The sequence below is a fragment of the Prionailurus bengalensis genome, chromosome E3 (assembly GCF_016509475.1).
Source record: "Prionailurus bengalensis isolate Pbe53 chromosome E3, Fcat_Pben_1.1_paternal_pri, whole genome shotgun sequence".
Lineage (NCBI taxonomy): Eukaryota > Metazoa > Chordata > Mammalia > Carnivora > Felidae > Prionailurus > Prionailurus bengalensis.
The window spans coordinates 20,443,895-20,462,074 of record NC_057357.1 but is presented as its reverse complement, the minus strand read 5'-3'; the positions used below and the strand labels follow the sequence as shown (position 1 = coordinate 20,462,074).

The 18,180-nt window shown below is 55.7% G+C and overlaps 1 protein-coding gene across 1 annotated transcript; it reads left to right on the top strand.

Moving 5' to 3' along the window:
- Nucleotides 1–7,805: 7,805 nt before the first annotated feature.
- CE3H16orf82 (chromosome E3 C16orf82 homolog) lies at nt 7,806–9,744 on the top strand (the record flags this gene model as incomplete). Its single annotated transcript, XM_043561383.1, is given in 2 exon segments — nt 7,806–8,293; nt 8,295–9,744. Coding segments are annotated over 2 exon segments (636 nt in total), but the record flags the coding sequence as incomplete, so codon positions are not given.
- Between the last annotated feature and the right edge of the window lie 8,436 nt (nt 9,745–18,180).

Here is an 18,180-nt window from a genome sequence, read left to right as displayed (position 1 = left end):
ACCAGGGTGAGGCAAGTGAGGAACTCAACTCAGGGGCTAAACTTAGGAGAGTGATTGAAAAAAAAACAAACTCAGCAATCAAGATAACCAAAATTTTTACGCAATATTATTAAAAACAAAAACGAATGCAAAAGCATCTACGATGAACAAAATATCAAAATTTTAATCACAGAGAGGATTCTAAGCCTGTGCTTGGAGGACCTGCCTCACCCACCCTACCCATCCCCAGCCCGGGTTCTAGGCATCGGGGGTACAACAGCGAGCTGATCAAATCGCCCCCCTCACACAAATGCCAGGCTGCGTGCGAGACAAACGAGGAACACAATAACTGAGTCAAGTACAGAGGGCTGGGGAAGGGTCTTCTGGAGGGAGATAAAGCCAGATGGGGGGTATTTCCATTATAAACATCTCAAAACCCCCTCCCCGCCCCAGACTTTCTACTACCCAGTGTAGCAGAAGGAACAGGGACTGTTGGGTCACTCCAAGGCCAGCTTGCAGCCCCGTGACCCACCCGCACTAGGTCTTAGGGCAGGTCACTTGCTTTCCAGGCTCCCTTCTTGGTGCTCCGTCATCTGAGGCATGTAAAGGCGAAAGCCCGTAATAACAAAGACGTTTGGGAGCTATCGCTCTGCAGGGAGCCCCACGCCAAGCTCACCGTGTTCGTTCCCTCACGTAACCCTCGCCGCGCATATTTCCATCATGGGGGAAGCGGACACCTGATGTTGAGCAGCCTGCCCGGGGAAGGCGAGGCTTTGAGGTTCTCCGGGCCAAGTTCAAGTCCGTAATGTTGGGCACCTCAGAGCCAGGGTCTGTGCTCCTTCTGTGCCTAGGTGACCTCAGGCAAGTCCCTGGATCTTTCTGAGCCTTGTTGTCCTCATCTACAGAATGGGGATACTCAGGGGGGTCCCCCTCTGGGACCACTGAAGCCAGGCGTCTGGCATATGGTGGGTGCCCCATAGAAGTGAGCGCCCCCTCTTGCCCCTGCCCCTGCCCTGGCTGCAGTACCAGTCTCCAAGGTGACGGGGCAGAGTCGGCGGGTGAAGTTCAAACGCAGCCCATTTCCAATTTTCCTGACAGCCTATTTCATGGATCACAGAGACGCAAGTACAGCTGCTTATTCAACGGAGGAAAGAATGAATTCATTTTCATTCCTTAATACCCGATGTGACCTATTCTCGGTTGATCTCTCCTTTCCAAGGCTGCAGCCCTTCCCGCGGACTTTCAATTTGGCCAGAAAAAGAAAATGTGCGGTAATGACAGAATATCCTGCCTGGAGAATGCTGGGAGCCGAATCACCACCGTGCTGGTAATAAGTCCAAATGAAAGATATTATGTCACCTCGTTTGAATTAAACAGATGAACTACAGTCCTAGACCATTAAAAATGAACCAATCTGCTGGAATGCCTCCAAGCTCTCAGAATTCAGTGCCCCTAAAAGGTGCTCGGCTCTAGCGGGGTTTTATATCCTCATTTTCTGCCAATAATTCCTCCACTCTGTGAACGTGGAGGAATAATTTGGTGAAAAGGAAGCTGACCCTTCAGCAGTGGCCTCTTTCCAAGGACGGCCCTGGCTGTGCTAACTCAGGGCCAACCAAGCCCCTTGCTGGTGCCCTCTGCCCGGGAGCGACCGGTTGGGGGTTAATCCAGAAGCCCCGCAGAGACACAGGGCAGGCAGCCAGGGCCCCATCTGCAGACTGGGTGATGGTTAAGTACCCCGGCAATGTTTTCTCCACCGGGAGCTTGGAGAGGGGGGCTCCCCACCTGCACCCCAAAAGCCCAGAGAGAGAGGCAGTTGATAGTGTGGTCTCCCTTTACAAACAGGGAAGCTGAGGTGCCTAGGGTCACACGTCCAGCGTGCCCGGGGGGGCGGAGGCTGGCGGGGCCCTCCCAGTCCCGCTCTGCCATGCTGCCACTCCCTGTGTCCCTGAGCACGCAGCTCCCACGGTGTCCCACACCGGCCCTTCCGTGACACAAGTGGCTTCTCCCTCAAGCGCTGCCCCCCCGCTTGGTCCGTGGCTCAGGCACCGCTTCCCCTGTCGGAGAACCTGTGTCCCTATCTGCAAACCTGTTACGCTCGGGTGCCCCTCAGAGTAGACTAGACCGGGAGCCAGAAGATCTGGCTGCTGTGTGCCAGCCATGGTGGCCTTTGGAGATCTCCTCCTGCTCACTGAGACTCAGCGTCCTCATCTGTAACTTGGGACTTAATGAGCACTTCGTCTGCCAGGGTTCCCCACCCCAGCACCAGAATCCCACCCAGCCCCCATTCAGCCTCCTTCTGGCTTTAGGACTCAGCACCTGGCTAAGATATAACCCTACCCTCTCATTTAACCCACCCCCAAAATGAGCGACTCCAGCTTGCCTTACGTTGATCATAAAGGTTTTGCGTCACCACAGGATACCAGGGGTAATTAAACCTAGTGAACTTCCCAAGCATCAGTCACTGCTCTGGATGCTTTACGTTTGTGCGTTCGGCAGCCCGAGGGCTCAGCAGGGTCAAAACCTCCCTGACCTCCCTGACACGCTCCCTGACCTCGAGGATATCGAGAGCCGGCATTTACTGGCCCCCTTTCTCAAAAGAGGAAACCGGGTTGAGGAGGCTTGGATAACCTGACATGGCGGCCGGGAGGAGACAGGGCCTGGGGTGGGGGGTGTGGGGGGTCCATGTCTGTCTGACCCCAGAGCCCACACCACCAAGGACTTGCTGGTAGTTTGGGGCCCGAGGGCCTGGCAGGCCAGCCCGGGCATCTGAGAACGCACTGCCCACGACCCTGGGTCTCACCAGACGGTTCCCAAGCTGGAGTGTGCGTGCCTCAGAAGGTCCGGGGAGGAATGTCTTCACAAACCTGTGGGCCTGACAGGTGAAGCGGGTTTTCAGGGGTCATTTTGACTACATAGGACTCCAGCTCGGGTTAGGACGGCCGCCTCAGGTTGCTCGGGACTGTTCAGGAAGGTCTCCCATCCCAGAAACCTCCTCAGTCACGTGCTGAACGGAGACAGTAATTCCCACAGACTGCTTACCGCCCTGCGTGTTCTGTGCTCAGGGTGGTCTCGGCTGACCGGGAGGGACCCCCTTCCGCCTTGCCTGGCGGGGCGCTGGTCTCCCTCCGGTGGTCACCTGAGATCCCCACCCCCACCCCGGGCCAGTACTTGTGTGCCACCTGAGGCAGACAAGGTGGACAGACACTTGGCATCCACTCTGGGGGCCTTGACCTCTCCACGCCCCACAGCCTGAAGCCCCCGGAGCGTGAGACACAGTGTCTCCAAGCCGGTCCTGCCACAATCTCGGGGGAGCTTGGGGGAGGCTCCGGGTACTTCGGGTTTGCTGAGCGCTTACTGGCCTCACTGAATCCTCGCCACGGCCTGAGGGGCCATGAGCCCGCAGACGAGGCAACTCTAGCAGGCTCCAGTGACAGCCCCACCCAGGTCCTGTTGGCCCTCCAGGGTTGTCAGCCTCCGACCGGACGGTACTGAGTGACGGCTTCTCCCCCCAGCGTGCACCTGTGCTCCGTCTCCCTCCGCCCTCCTCTGCCTCAGGGCTCCTCAGGCATCACAGGGGTTTGCTCAGGGAGCCCGTGGCTAACCCCCCAGGCCCCTGAGATGTGCTCCATTCAGCCTCTGAGAGGCCCAAGCCGACTCCCACATTCTCTGGAACGCCCCCATTACTGGCTTCCCTGCCTTCCCTGTCTTGCAGCCCCACCTCTTCACGGGGCTTCTTGGGACCCCCCCCCCCCCAAATAAACTACTGGATCCAAGCCCAGGCCTTAAGGCTGCTCTTGAGGGAACCCAAGACAGAAAGGTTAGGTAAGGTTAGGTAAGGTTAGGTAAGGTTAGGTAAGGTTAGGTAAGTCGCCAGGGATCACACAGCTGATAAGCAGCATTGCGCAGATTTGAACTCAGACCTCTGAGAGCTTGCTGGTTACTTTGCTGTGCGGTTCTCATACTTGCTCTAGGAAATATTCTTGCCCCTCCTCATCCTCAGGCTGCTTCTCCTCTGCCCTCCCCCCCCCACCCCCTCCTCCACACGCTGAGTCCACAATGAAGACCACAAGATGGGGTCTTGCCACAGCTAACGGGAGCTGGGTGACGAGCCCTGAGAGAGGATCACCCGCTTTCAGCCACCCCAGTGTCCCCCTGCTTCCTGCTGTCCCCCCCCATCCCCGCCCAAGGGGGCAGCTCTGTGACCTCATCTTCAGCTAAAGCTGAACATTCGTAAGGGCCATGTTTTACGGCCCAATAATGCAGGCCACAGATGCCCCAGTGATTCATCCCATCCCTAAGCCGAACCTCATAGAAACATTCAGATGGAAGATGAGGCCCGACTGTTGAGGAGAAGTGTCTGCTCTGTTCATTACGTGCAATTAAAATGATTGGAAGCTTTCTTAGTCTGGGAGGACACTTCTCAGAAATTTGCAGGGGAAACGTCATGTCAGAGACACTTAAAGGCATGCCTATTGCAAGGGAAAAGGGGGAAGTAACCTAAATGCTCACCAGTTAGAATGGACGAATCACGACGCTCATCAATAGGATACCCTACAGTACTGGAAGTGAACTTGAGCTGCGACACAGCACAGAGGAGTCGCACGCGGTGTTGAGCGTAAGTTGGAAAAGCACACATCAAGAACGCCGTTTATATCAAGATTGATAGCATGCGACACAATTCCATGTTGGCTTAGGGGTACGTCCTCTTCTACCCCCAAGTACAGAGACGTGCGTCAGATTCAATGAGGAGCGTGAGATGCTGGACTGCCACGGAGAGAGAATGGGGAGGGGTAGATGGGTTTGGAGGTTTATCAGTTATCTCTTCTTTTTTCTTTTTTTTATAGTGAGAGAGAGTTGGGGGGGCGGGGAGGGGCGGGCAGAGGGAGAAGGTGAGAGAGAGAATCCCAAACAGGCTTCTCACTCAGCATGGAGCCCGACACAGGGCTTGATCTCACAACCCCAAGATCATGACCTGAGCCAAAATCAAAAGTCAGATGCTTAACCAACTGAACCATCCAGGAGCCCCTGTAATGTCTTCTTCTTCCTTCCTTCCTTCCTTCCTTCCTTCCTTCCTCTTTCTTTCTTTCTTTCTTTCTTTCTTTCTTTCTTTCTTTCCTTTTTCTTTCTCTCTTCTTTCTTTCCTTCCCCTTTCTCTTTCTCTTTCTTTCTTTCTTTCTTTCTTTCTCTTTCTTTCTCTCTTTCTTTCTTTCTTTCCTTCTTTCTTTCTTTCTCTTTCTTTCTTTTTTTCTTTCTTTCTTTCTTTCTTTCTTTCTTTCTTTCTTTCTTTCTTTCTTTCTTTCCTTCATATGTCCTAAATAATTTTAACAGCTGGGGGTGGGGCAGAATGCAACTCGGAGGAAGAATTTCCTTCTTTTGGAACAGTTCACCCCTCCAGGCCATGGCTAAGCTTCATCTTGCTCCCTGCAGAAGGTAGAAAGTCCAAGGTCCTGTCATCAGGGACCCAGGTCCATCCCTGGAACCACCTGCTCAAGTGCCAAGTGCACCTGAGAAGGGAGGTACCCACCACTTCGGGCCCCCAGGAATGCCTCTCACTACCCCCAGGACAAGCACTGCCTGCCTGGCAGCCCAATCAGGCAGTCAGGGGCCAGGCTTCGGGGCGGGCTAAGGATGGAATGAGCTTCAACGAGACAGTGATGCCAGCGTCTAGCTAGGTGCCCGGGGTGCAACACGTCCTCCATATCCGGTCATTCTACAGCCTGGCACGGGGCCCAGGAGTTCCCAGTGCCGCGGCCTGTGCTGGGCTGTGCCTCTCAGGGGAGCACACTCACCCCACTGCCCGGTGAGCACACAGGGGCGCTCCAGAGTGAACAAACACGGGTCCTTGGCCGGACGCAGCCAGACAACGGAGCCTCCAGCAAAGAGAACACGGTGTCCATCGCAAGGTCCCAGGGGAGGCTCTGGGATAAGAGAGCTCGGCAGGGGGAACCTCGGGGGCAAGTGGGCACCCTGGAGGGTGATGCTGAGAGCTGGAGGGTTTGTGGTTTCCAAAAAGTGTGTGCATGTTTATATATATTTGCATATGCCTTCATGTGGATATGCTTACATATGCATATACGCATGTGGATATATATTCTCGTGTGCACTCACGTATGCATATTCTTCTGTATTCATATGTAAACATACTGTGAATGTATTTGCATCCATACACATACGTACTTAGGTATATGTGCATACATATGTACGTATGCACATACACTTGTGTATTTCTTTTCATGCAAACATTTATACTGTCTTGAATAGAAGGTTCCATGAGGTTGGACAGCGCTGCCACGGTGAACCTAGGGGCAGACCCTAGCCTGGGTGTTTCCTGTCCTCCCGGCTGGGGGAGCTGAGGTTCAGAGAGGTTGAGGTGGTCACGGGATGTCACCCGGGGGGAGGACACGGGAGTGGAACCACAGCAGGCCAGAGTCCCAAGACGGAGAGGGGCAGTCACTCTATTCATGGAGCACCGTCCAGCCTACCGTCCCCCCGCCTCCCCGTTTTATTTTCCCCACAGCACTTCTGTCGGAAATGAGCCTGTGTGTCCCCCCAACTCTCGACTGTGAGGCCCAGCAAGGAGGGACTGCCCGGCTGTCTGTAGAGGGTCTAACAGAACACTTAGCATTCATTTCTCTTCCACTAATGTTTGTGGAGGGTTTAATCGCCACCACCCATTTGGGGCATCGCTAAGCACGGCTCCGAAGCGGACGAGCTGAGGCTCGAACCCACGCTGATCTCACCTCTGAGACACTAGGCTCTGCCCTTCCTCACAGCCCTTACCACGGTGCATGCTGCTCGGTGTGCTTCAGAAGGAGGCCGTGCCGTTTCAAGAAGGCCATCCTGCCCCTGACCCAGAGGCTCGTGGACCCCGCAGCTGGCCTTGACCCTGCTCTTCCTCGAGCCCCCAGATACGGCCCCTCAGCAAGCCCTGAGTCCTGCCTTCTAGATACACCCAGGATCTCCCAGCTCTGCGGCCACTCGATGGTCCGGGCCCTCCCTGTCACTCCCGGATTCCTGCACTGGCCCCACCCAGCTCCCTGTCCCACCCTGCCCACCGGACGTCCCCCCATGCAGTGGCCTGCTCCAACTCCGGTCTGCTCATCACTGCTGACGAGTCTCCAGCAGCTCCCAACTCACCAGGGCCACAGGTCCTAGCCTCCCCGAGAGAATAAGGAAACAAAATCTCTGCCCTTGCAAAGATATTCGAGCAGAGGGAACCAGCAATAAGGAACCGACACATCGAAAGACTTGCAAATTGCACTTAATGCCATAAAGCACATAAGTTAGAAAATGACATAAAGAATAACAGAGGGATGTTCTTGTAGAGGCCAGGGACACTTTAGCTGAGGCTTGAAGGCCAAGGGGCTGAGGGAAGAACATTCCAGGTAGAAACTTTTTTTTTTTTTTTTTTTTGCCAGTGCAAAGTCCCTGTAGGGGACTCTGCAGGTAAGAGCTCCAAATAAGAAAACAGCCAACATGACTGCACCTCGAGGTGATGAAGGGGTAGGGTGTGATGTGGGACCAGTGACCAATGACATCCTAAAGAAATGCGGCTCAGAAGGGGCTCAGCCAGGAGGCACACCCAGATGTTATGATATGGCAAAGCAGGGGCCACAGGCCCCGTAGGAAATGTCCCCAGGAAGGTGGTCCTTGCCTCTCTCTGGCCCTAAGTCCTTTATCTACCCACCTCCAGCCCCAGCCACTGATGTAACTGGTGCCAGGACAGCATTGTCCTCCCTCGCACACCCACCCTGCCTCATAGACCCATCACCATGGGAACCGGGCCGGCCAATCAGAACACTGCCCTTTGAAAGGCCACCTTATAAATTGAGCCACATCTCCCCCAGACAAACCACACCCACCATTCAGAGGCCTCCCAGGGTCCCCTCCCCCTGGATAAACCAGATCATCTGTCCCTCACTTTCCTCCAGGGTACAACAGGGGAGTCTGCTGCTTGGAATGCTCAGGACCAAGCTCCAGGCCTCCCATCCCCCAGCTTAGAGCCCCAGTCACCCGCATGGCCACACCATGACGCAGGAGCCACTCAGGGGCCCCTGAGACTTCTGGGCAGCAACCTGGGAAACGCGTGGAGAAGGGAGAGCGACTTGCTGAGCCTGCGACAGTCCAGCCTGGGGACATGCAGGGACAGTGACACCAGCCTGTTGGACAGCGGGTATGCGGGGGATGAGGAGAACAGCGAGGTCAGCCTGGTGGCCAGGAGACACATCGTGAGGTTGCACAGAAGTCTCAACACCCAGACAGACAGCGCCCAGAGCAGCCAGCTGTGTGCCATCTACTCCCCCAGCCAGATAAGGAGCCAGCCGGGCGCACAGAGCAGACCAGGCTGGAGGGGAAGAGCAACACCAGCCTGCCCAGCAGCGGCATCGGCAGCGGGGCCAGCAGCCTGACCAGCATGAGCTTCATCAGTCTGGGCAGCAGCGCCCTCAACTACCAGGTGAGTAGCGGGCTGTTCAGTTCCACCAGCAGCCTTCCCTCCAGCCAGGCCAGCAGCCGCCAGGGCACGCGGGAGGACGGCGGCGTGCAGACCGGGGTGAAAAGTAACACCAGTCTGCAGGAGGACGGGGCCGGAGGCAAGGCCAAGGCCAGCGACCAAGGTCGGGGGCAAGGCCAAAGCCAGGCCACCGAGGGCGAGCAGCCTGCCCAGACGTGCGTGCCTGCGTGAGAAGGTTCACCGGCCACTAGGGGTTTGAAAACTGGACGTGAACCCCCAGCAAGCCTGGACTTTACCCAGAGCGGTTACGGCCAAGCAGACGCCTTTAAAAAGCACCCAGTGCGTCTGAACCTTGGGTGGAGAGCCCCGTTTGTAGCAACGACTGTCGGCGGCAGGGTGACGTGTAGCAAGAACTGTGGAAGGTAAGCACCACCCGCAGTGACCGTCAGCGATCAACGGCACGACCGTCTACTCTGAAGCTGTAGCAGGATCCTGGGGGGCTGGGTCTACCCTCCACTGCGAGCCCCAGCGACGAGCCACCTCTAACAGGATCCGTCAGTGGCAAAACCGTCTGTATGGAGAACCGTCACGGCGGGATCTCCAGCCAAAACTCATCAGTGGGGACGATTGCGGTCAGCAGCAAATGCCAGCTCTGTTTTAGAACCATCTGATGTCAGAACCTCCCCTGGAGAAACCGTGCGAAGTGGTGAGCACCGTCTACAGTCAACACCAACCGTGATGAGCTCAGGAGAAGCAAGCACCAGCCGCAGCTGGGACCGTCCGCGTCGGGAGCCAGCCGAAGGAAGCACCATCGACGGGAAACCACAACCCTGGGGAGCCGGATCCCTACCAAGCTCTGCAAGATGTGCTGCCTGCAAGAGCCAGAGAGGCTCCGGACGGGGCTCCCTGAGGCCCCGTCCCTGTCTTGATTGCATCTCCAAGGAGGTAGAGGCGAGAAAGGAGCCCAGACACCTTCTCGGTTGAGATGGTTGGGACTGCTTCCTATGGCAGGACAATGCCATGGTCAATGCTTAACGGTGACAGAAACCAACCCAGCCAAGCATGGCTGGGATGAGACAGCTCTGAGCCGTTTAGCAAAAGTCTCCTGGACGGGTGGGAGGGCTGAGGACGCTTGCCTGCCCCTTCTCAGGACCATAAAGCCCTTCCCCGGGGGGCTGACCGTGAAAACCCTGGGGAGGGAGCGTGTCCACGGAGGGGCGGAGGTCAGAACAGTCACGAAGACAACCACTAGGTACCAGAAGGAAAGCTGAGGGGGCACCAGAGACAATAAAAAGTGTCTGGAGAGGCTGAAAGGGTGTGAGGTTCGTGTGTGTGTTCCCGGCCGAGGTTACAGAGACAAACTCAGACGCACTAAAGAGCCGTGTTGACAGGAGGGCTTAGCTACCAACTCTGTTACCTCCAGGCTGGTGATCTGGGGGAAAATGCTTACAATTTTGGAGCCTGAGTTTCTTCATCTGGAAAATGGGAATGATAACCTCTATGTCATACACAGATAGAAGGGTCATGTGGATTACGTGAAAACGGCTTTTTTAACTTTATTTATTTTGAGAGCGACCGAGACACAGTGAGTGGGGGAGGGGCAGAGAGAGGGAGAGAGAGAGAACCCAGGTAGGTTCCGAGATGCCAGCACAGAGCCGGACACGAGGCTCAGTCTCACGGACTGCAAGATCACGACCTGAGCTGAAGTCAAGAGTCAGACGCTCAACCAACTGAGCCACCCGGGAGCCCCTAGATGAAGTATTCTTGACCAAAACAAAAACCAAAAAACCGAAAACAATGGACCCATAGCATCTGCTTAGAAGTCGAGGCAGATCAGCAGATGGTTTGCTAGGTTTCAGGAGTTAGCGGTTCCGGGTTCAAGGGCATCGCGTGTCTGGACTGCTGAGGCCCTTCCTCTGGAGCGTGAGTACGTTCTCCCCCACTCTCCTTCCAGCAAAATCGCTTAGCGGGAACAGAGCACCCACAACCCAGGCCCCTCCCAGCCCTGCCCAAGGGGGTCCCTGTCCGCCCATCGCCGCCCCCACCCCCATTGCTGCCCTGCTCTCCTGTCTCAGAGGGTGACAGAGGGCACACAGAGGCAAAGTTGTAGGTGCTGCTGCATGCTGAGCCCTCGGTGTGGAGGCCACAGACCGCTCGGGGACAGAGTGGCCACCATGAGCTCACCACCGTCCCCTGACCACCTCCTCCTGTCTCCTTTCTCAGCAAACGCCATCATCTCACTCCATTGTTCGGGCTGGACCTTCATCACGAGGGGGGTCTACCCCTGCCTCAGCCCCACCTTTCATCAGTCCCTAACACCGCCCCTCCCCCACTGCTGACCCCCCCTAATCCAGGCCCCTTCCTCCCCGACCGGTGGTTCCCAGCCCTGCCTGCACAGTAGAGTCACCTGGGGAATATCTACAAGATACAGATGCCCGGGCCACTCCAGAGACCTGGACTGGGCATCCGTAGTGGGTTTAAAGCTCCCCGGGTGATGAAAATGTACAGCCAGGGCTGGGAAGCACCTCTGCCCTTGCTGTGTTCCCCATCAAATGCACTTTCAAGCCCTGGGGTCTAAAACTGACACCTGCAGGAACCAGGAAGTTGCTACAAGGGAGCAGGGGAGGGGCTTTGGCACACTGGAGAGCATGCAACCCACACAAGGAGAAGCCAGAAGTTCAAAATTGTATGTCAAATCTCCTGATTTTTTAACTATTTTTAACATTTATTTTTGAGAGACAGCGAGAGCGTGAGCGGGGGAGGGGCAGAGAGCGAGGGAGACACAGAATCCGAATCAGCCTCCAGGCTCTGAACTGTCCGCACAGAGCCCGACGCGGGGCTCGAACTCGTGAACAGGCGCGCCTCAAATCTCCTGATTTCCAAACGTGGGTCACAAAATCAAATTCTCTCCAAAAAGCGGGGGTAGTCAGTGAAAACATTTCTGAAGGCAACTTCCGAACCACACACAGAGGCTTCTGCTTCTGAATAGAGAACACGGCGATCTTTCTGAAACAAAACTTGGCTTCTGTTCCCTAACTGCTTAAAAACTTCCGAATTTCCCCGCGGGCCAAAGGATTTGACACGGCCTTCAAGGCTCTACAACAAGCTGGCCTGAATATGTTTTCCTTACCTGGACTCCTGCCACCTCCCCCTAACCCTCTCTAGACCACCTCAAACCTGTCATGACTTATGTGCAGTAACATGTACTCGTTTTCGTTTCCAGTTCTCTGGTTTTTGATAAGCACACATGGTCAGCACACCCTCAATACCAAATAGTTCCATCGCACCTCAAAAGTCCCCTTTTGCCCCTTTCGGTCAGTTCCTCCCACCCTAGCACCGCTGGCCAGTTTTCTGTCCCTCGTCTTCCAGAATGTCACACACGTAGAAGCGCACGTTGCTAGCAGCCTTATAAGCCTGGCGGCTTTCACTTGGCCATTTGTGACTCACCCGCGTTGTTTGCTGCTGAGTAATGTTTCATGGTCCATCAGGTCTCTGGTTGAGAGGCATTTGGGTTGTTTCCCAGTCGGGGACGTTACGAAACGACTAATAATCACTTACGTACAGGTTTTGGTATGAACATAAGCTTCTCACTTCACTCTGCTGAGCACCCACGAGTGGGATGGCTGCCTGGGACGGAAGGGTGCCCAGCTCTGTAAGGACCCACCGAGTCACTTTCTGAAGGTGGCTTTCCTTTGTGATTGCCAGCACTTTGTAATTTCCCGAGTTTGGGTTTTTCATTTTCGCCCTCAAAGTCCCTGTCCATGATCTTAACCCTAAGAGGTAGTTTGTACCGGTCTCCCATTATTAACTCGATTTTATAGATGGGGAAACTGAGGCACAGAGAGGCCAACTCTGGGTAGGTTAGTGGCAGGGCTGGTATTTGAACCCATGCCGTTGGCCCCAGAGTCCATGACCTTAACCATTCCCTGCTTTGGACATTTAGGGTCCCGGCACACCCAGGGGACGGGCTGCCCCCACACGCAGAGCTCCCGGCTGGCTGTTTCTTGTCCCGAGCCCCTTAAGCGTGGCACCCCCACTCTTCGTGTCTGCCCCCCTGAGGACAGCTGTCACTCCCCACCCCCTGCCGGTATCGTCAATGCCACTTCCGTGTCAGTAGCATCAACGGTGGCCGAATGAGCGAACGAAGGGGAGACAGTGGGTGAAGGATGAATTGCTGAGTCAGAAGAAAACTGAGTCCCCCAGGGCCTGCATCCCAGCGACCACAGCCCGCGGTCCAAAAGCAAACGCGGCTCAGGATCCGAAAATTAAATGCCGCTCCGGGTGCACGCCTGAGCCCCCAGGGCCGCCGTCTGCCCAGCAGATACGTCTCGGCCCAGCTCTCTCCCAGCCCGGCGCTGGGGAGGCAGCAAGCGCTTGGAGCAGGGACCACTTTTCAAGCGGGGCCAGTGATTTCCTCCTTTCCTGTCCACGGGCTTGGCGTTGGGGACGCGGCGTGCTTGGAGCGATGGGCTGGCTGCAGGCGCTGGCTCCTGAATTATTAACTGGGCTGGGGAGAGAGTTGCTTACAAATGCTGTCCGTCCAGCAGCCCGGGCAGCCCAGACTTCAAACAGGCCTGGAGCAGGGGGGCGGGAAGGCGAGGGACTCGGCCAGGGGGGGCCCCACACGCTGGCCAGATCTGAAGCCTCTCTTGCCGAGCGCTCCCTTGGCCTTCGTCCCCCGGCCCGGAAGAAGTTCATTTTTCTTGAGCTCTTCGCACCATAGCGCCTGCTTTGCTGGATTTAAGCAGCTGACGTCTCCTCTTCTGCCCACTGCAAAACCAGTGGGCGAGTGGATGGAGTCTAGTGATTAGGGTACGTTCTGAGACACAGACTCTTGGTCTATGGCTTATCACGGGTAGGGAGCAGAGTAGGGTGTCTGAGGTTGGGTCCCCAGAAGGAGAGCTTGAGACGGTGGTTCTCATGAGGGGCGTTCCAAGGAGAAGGGGAGTAAGGGACACGGGATGGGGCTGGGGACTGGCCTCAGGAGGACCCCATGGGGAGCTCCGGAGCGTCTCCTGCAGCTCAGGGTGGGCCCTACCATCAGTCAAAGGCAAAGGCCCTTTGTACCCCCACACCCTGAACCCCCACACCCATAACCTCCTGAGCAAATGCGGCTCAGCGGGTTATGGGTGGAACAGCTCCGGTCCAAATGGGCCATTCTCCAGAGAAGGGAAAGCCACGAGCCACTTGTAGCTACCAGCCACCATGTAGCCAAAACTGGTATGGTGGCCTCCCGGGGTGATCAGGACCCCAGCTCCTTCTGGATCTCCGTTCCACCCTCCTCCAGATGAGGTCCTCATCCTCATGGTCCAAGGTGGCTGCCCAAGCTTCCCCAACACATCTCCATCCAACACATCAAGGAGAGCAGGGGGAGGAAGGAGAGAAGAAAGGTTTGACCCTTTTTTCTTAAGGAGATGCCCTAAAAGTGTCCCACAACACAGCTACATGGAGCTGTAAAGGACGTGAGGAAATTCGGTCCTCATTCAAGAAACAATGTGTGGGAATAAAAACTGGCATCCTGTTAGTAACAACGGAGGAAGGAACGGATATCGAGGTAAATACTCTCCCCCATCCATTCTCCCTTCAGAAGCTAAAGGGGCTTTTTAACTCTCTACAAAAAAGACAAATCACTTTTACTTAAAATCTCTGCGGTTGTTGGCAAAAATGGCCCTAATACTTAGCAGCTTCTCCCACTGAGAGGAGGAGTTTGCTTCTCCCTCCCCTGAATCTGGGCTGATCTCGTGATGTGTTTGGACCAGCAGGAAGGGACTGACGCTCCGCAGCTCCTGGTCTAGGCCTTCCGAGGCCTCGTGGCTTCCGTTCACACACGCCCTGCAGCCACCCTGGGACCAAGCCCGCGCTGGCCTGCCACAGGAGGAGAGAGTCCCCAGCTCCCCCAGCCGTGCCTCCCAAGGCCGTCATAAGCCAGCCGGCCCCACGTGACCCCACCAGCTGACCCTGCACACATGAACGAGTGTGCCCAAGGGCAGCTGGGCCTGACCCAGGCCGGAAGAGCCACGAACCCAGCCCAGCACAGCCTGCTGTCCTGCGGGCTCCCGACCAGAACTAGAGATGGCTGCTTTAAGTCATTGTGGTTGGGGTTTGTTTGTTACACGGCCCAGGCTAACTGATAATGCTCCGATGACCTCCCCTTGCTCTCAGGATAAAGAGCAACGACCAGCAGGGGTCGGGCCTTGGCTGACCATTCCAGCCTCAGCCCAAGCACGCTCCCCTCTGCGGGGCCTTCGCTTCCACAGACCCACTGGCCCCAAACCTTTGCAGCTGCCCCGTCACCCGGTTCCTGCCTCCCCTTCCTGCGGAGCTCAGCTCACATGTCACCTCCCCAGGGAAGGCTGCCCTGGCCCCCCCCGACCTGACCCACGCTCTCGGGCCACCACGTCCCTCTCTTCCACAGCACTTATGCTTTACATTTTGTCACTTTACACTTCCTCATGGGATTCTTAGATTAAATCTGCCTCGCCCGCAAGGCTTCAGCTCCGCAGGAGCAAGGACTGGGTCTATTTGGCTCACTGTTGTGTCCCCAGAGCCCAGAACAATGCCTTTTCACAGTGGGTATGGCCGTTGTGTCTCGGAATGCACATCCGCGCCCTGCATACAGTAGGCGCCCAATACAGACTTCAGGATGAAGGAGTTGAATCTGAGCATTGCCAAAGGCCGTCGGTGGAAACTCGTCACGCCTTGACTGTAATGTTAGTTCTTAAAATATGAAAGGTGACAAAATGGGAGCCCACAGAGTTTTTAAGTGACACACACAGACTCATCAAGTTTGTCACAAATGTGACTATGGACAGCCTTACCTCTTGGCTCATCTGAGTCCTTAGGGCCACCTGCTTTTCTCAACGGACGTCAGTTACAGTTTGCGAAAATGTGCCTAGAATCCTTTCTTCCTGATAAGAAATCCTTCACTTACGTATCCCGTGAACCGCAGTGTGGGCACAGGACGGCCTCACATTCATCCTAGAATTCACGGCGATTCCGAGAGCGGGCTCAGGGTTCGGAATCCCTGGGCCTGAGTCTTGGCTCTGACGCACAAGAGCTGCGTGCCTCGGGACCCGTGCCTTAACCTGCCGAGCCCTCAGTGCCATCATCTGTAAAATGCGGTTGAAAAAGCTCCTCCTAGGGTCGTGAAGACGTGAGAAACCAAGGAGGAATGAACGAATGAGCTCAGGCCCATGCTGGACAGCGGAGAATCAAGTCAGAAAAAGACACCTTCGGGCCGTTCCGAGCTGGGGCCACACACCAGAAGTACCAGCCCCCAGGCTTCGCTTAAAGACCCAAACTGCTGGCTACCTGAGATTTGGAAACCCTGCCCCCCCCCCCCCCCCCCCCCGCCATTCCCACCTGCCAGCAAGCAGCTGGAGCTCACCTCCCCTGCTCCAGACTCAGGCCTTTGGGTCTGCGACCCCGGGCAAGCAGTGCAGATAGTTGAGCAGTGCAAGCGAGCAGACGATGGGGTCCGGGAGGGCAGGGGGCCCTGCTCAGCCTGCAGCCTGCAGCCCGGGTAGACAAAAAGGCAGGGCACAGGCTCTGCCCCCACACAGGACCATGCAGGTGGCAATGGATAGGTCGGTCCCCTTCCCTGGCTTTAGTTTACCCCAAAGGTACACGAAGGGGCTCTAGCAGCCTGATGGCTTTTAGGCATTTCTTAAGTGTACCTGAAACCATCATTGCTCCACCCCCACCCCAAATGAAAGTAAACCCACACGCACGTGTGAGCAGAGCTTGCCGGGGAGAAGGCTGGGCAGCGGGGCAGGGCCCTGAAACCCCGTCTCATCAGTCTGGGCCCACAAGCGCCGGGCCAGGCGAGGACCACGCGTGAGTGCCACCTGAGCCCGACTTGCCTGTCTGAACACCTTAGACTGAACTCTTTCAACCGGCCCCATGTGGTCTATGTACCAAACAAGGACTTTTTATTTCCATCAGGAAACATGTGCCCTTGGGGCGCCTGGGTGGCTCAGTCGGTTGAGCATCCGACCCTTGACTTTGGCTCAGGTCGCGATCTCACGGTTCACAGGACCGAACCCCGCCATCCGGGCTGCTTGGGATTTTCTCTCTTTCTCTTTCTCTGCCCCTCCCCTGCTCGTGCTCTGTGTCTCTCACTCTCAAAAGGAATGAACATGAAAAAATTTAAAAACAGTGTGCTTCCCCATTTGTCTCGAAGCACGCGGCCCTCTTAGTCTGTCTTTCACTTTCCCGTGTTTGCTGGGCGTGTGGCTCTCAAGAAAGGGTCTACATCCTTCCTTGCTTTGTGGGAGAAAACTAGGGTTGCAGTGACAGAGATAATGACAGACAGCGGCTGTCGTCAGCCTCAGGACAGGAAGGCGAAAGGGAAGAGGGGGGACGGTGGTGATCTGGCATACACAGGCCACCCCACACCAGCCAATGGCTGCCCTCAAGGAAGAGGTTCCAGGTGGCCAAGTCTGCTATTTCTAGAAAATCAGAAACCCAGACTTTTGATGAGAAGTCTCCTGACTTAAATAGTATTACTAACTTTTCTGCCAAACAAGACCCTGTTCCAACAAAACACACCCAGAGATGCAGACTTACCCCAGGAGCCGCCAGTGTGAGACATCCACCCTGAGACGGGCCTCGGAAGCCAGTTCTCCTTGGAGGCTGGCTGCCTTCCCACCCTGAACTTGGCAAGATCAATCTGAGCCGACAAAAGAGTTCCCTTGCTTGGGAACCCCGCACAAACTGCCCCCTGCCCCCCCCCCAACACAGAGAACAGATGTGACATGTGAACTGAGGCAAGAATGCAGCTTGAGAATTGATGGATGGACCTTGGAAACACAAAGCACAATTTGTTCAAAACTGGTGACGGGCAATCGGTCGGACCGGGCTGAGAAGGGTTCACACCGACACCAGAACGCAGGAACCACCAATGCTCCGCACGCCAGTCCCTGGATCTTTCTCAAACAAATCCGAACGAGTATCCAGCACCCCACTTACACCTTCGCTGGCTCCCCATTGCCCTCAGAGTGAGGTCCAAATGCAAGGCCTTAACTTGACCTTAATGCCTTAGGTGCAGCCTCTTCTCTGGGCATCCTTGCCATGTGCCCCAGGGGCCCTTGCTGTCCCCACAAAAGTACTTTTCCTTCTCTCTCTCTTCTGGGGCTTTTTTATAAATGTTATAAAAATGTTATAACCTAGAACACCCTCCTCCTTCTTTTCCTACCCAGCTCTCTCCGTAGGATTCAGTGCAGGTGTGGCCTCCACCAGAAAGCCCTCCCTGATCACACCTCAGGCTGAATTTAGGTGTCACTCCCGCACCCACGACCTTCTCCTTCCCCCCATCTGTGTTCAAGTCACTGTGAGTTGCAATTATCCGCTTCCTCGATGGTTTCTCCCCCAAGGAGACAATATCTTCAGCACTTAGCACAGAGTAGGTACTCAGTAAACGTGTGAAGGAAGGAAAGAAGGAGGTCCGAAATGGAATAGAGACCATCCCCCCAATGCTTTGGGGTATATATCTCCCTGGGGACAGAGGCCTCAATGAGTACTCAAAGGCCTTCCCGTCCCTTGGGCCTCAAAGAATCACAGTTCAAAGTTGGCAGGATTGCTACTCAGAGAAGGCAGACTTTATCGATGGTCACACAGCAACATGGGAGCAAAACTGCATGGAAAGTTCCAATCAGAACTCTGCTGTTGTGGTTGGCTTTTGTCTGCTTCCCCAGATGCCCCTCCCCCCACCAAGGGCTCAGGGAAAAGTCAAGGTGATGGGGCTGGTG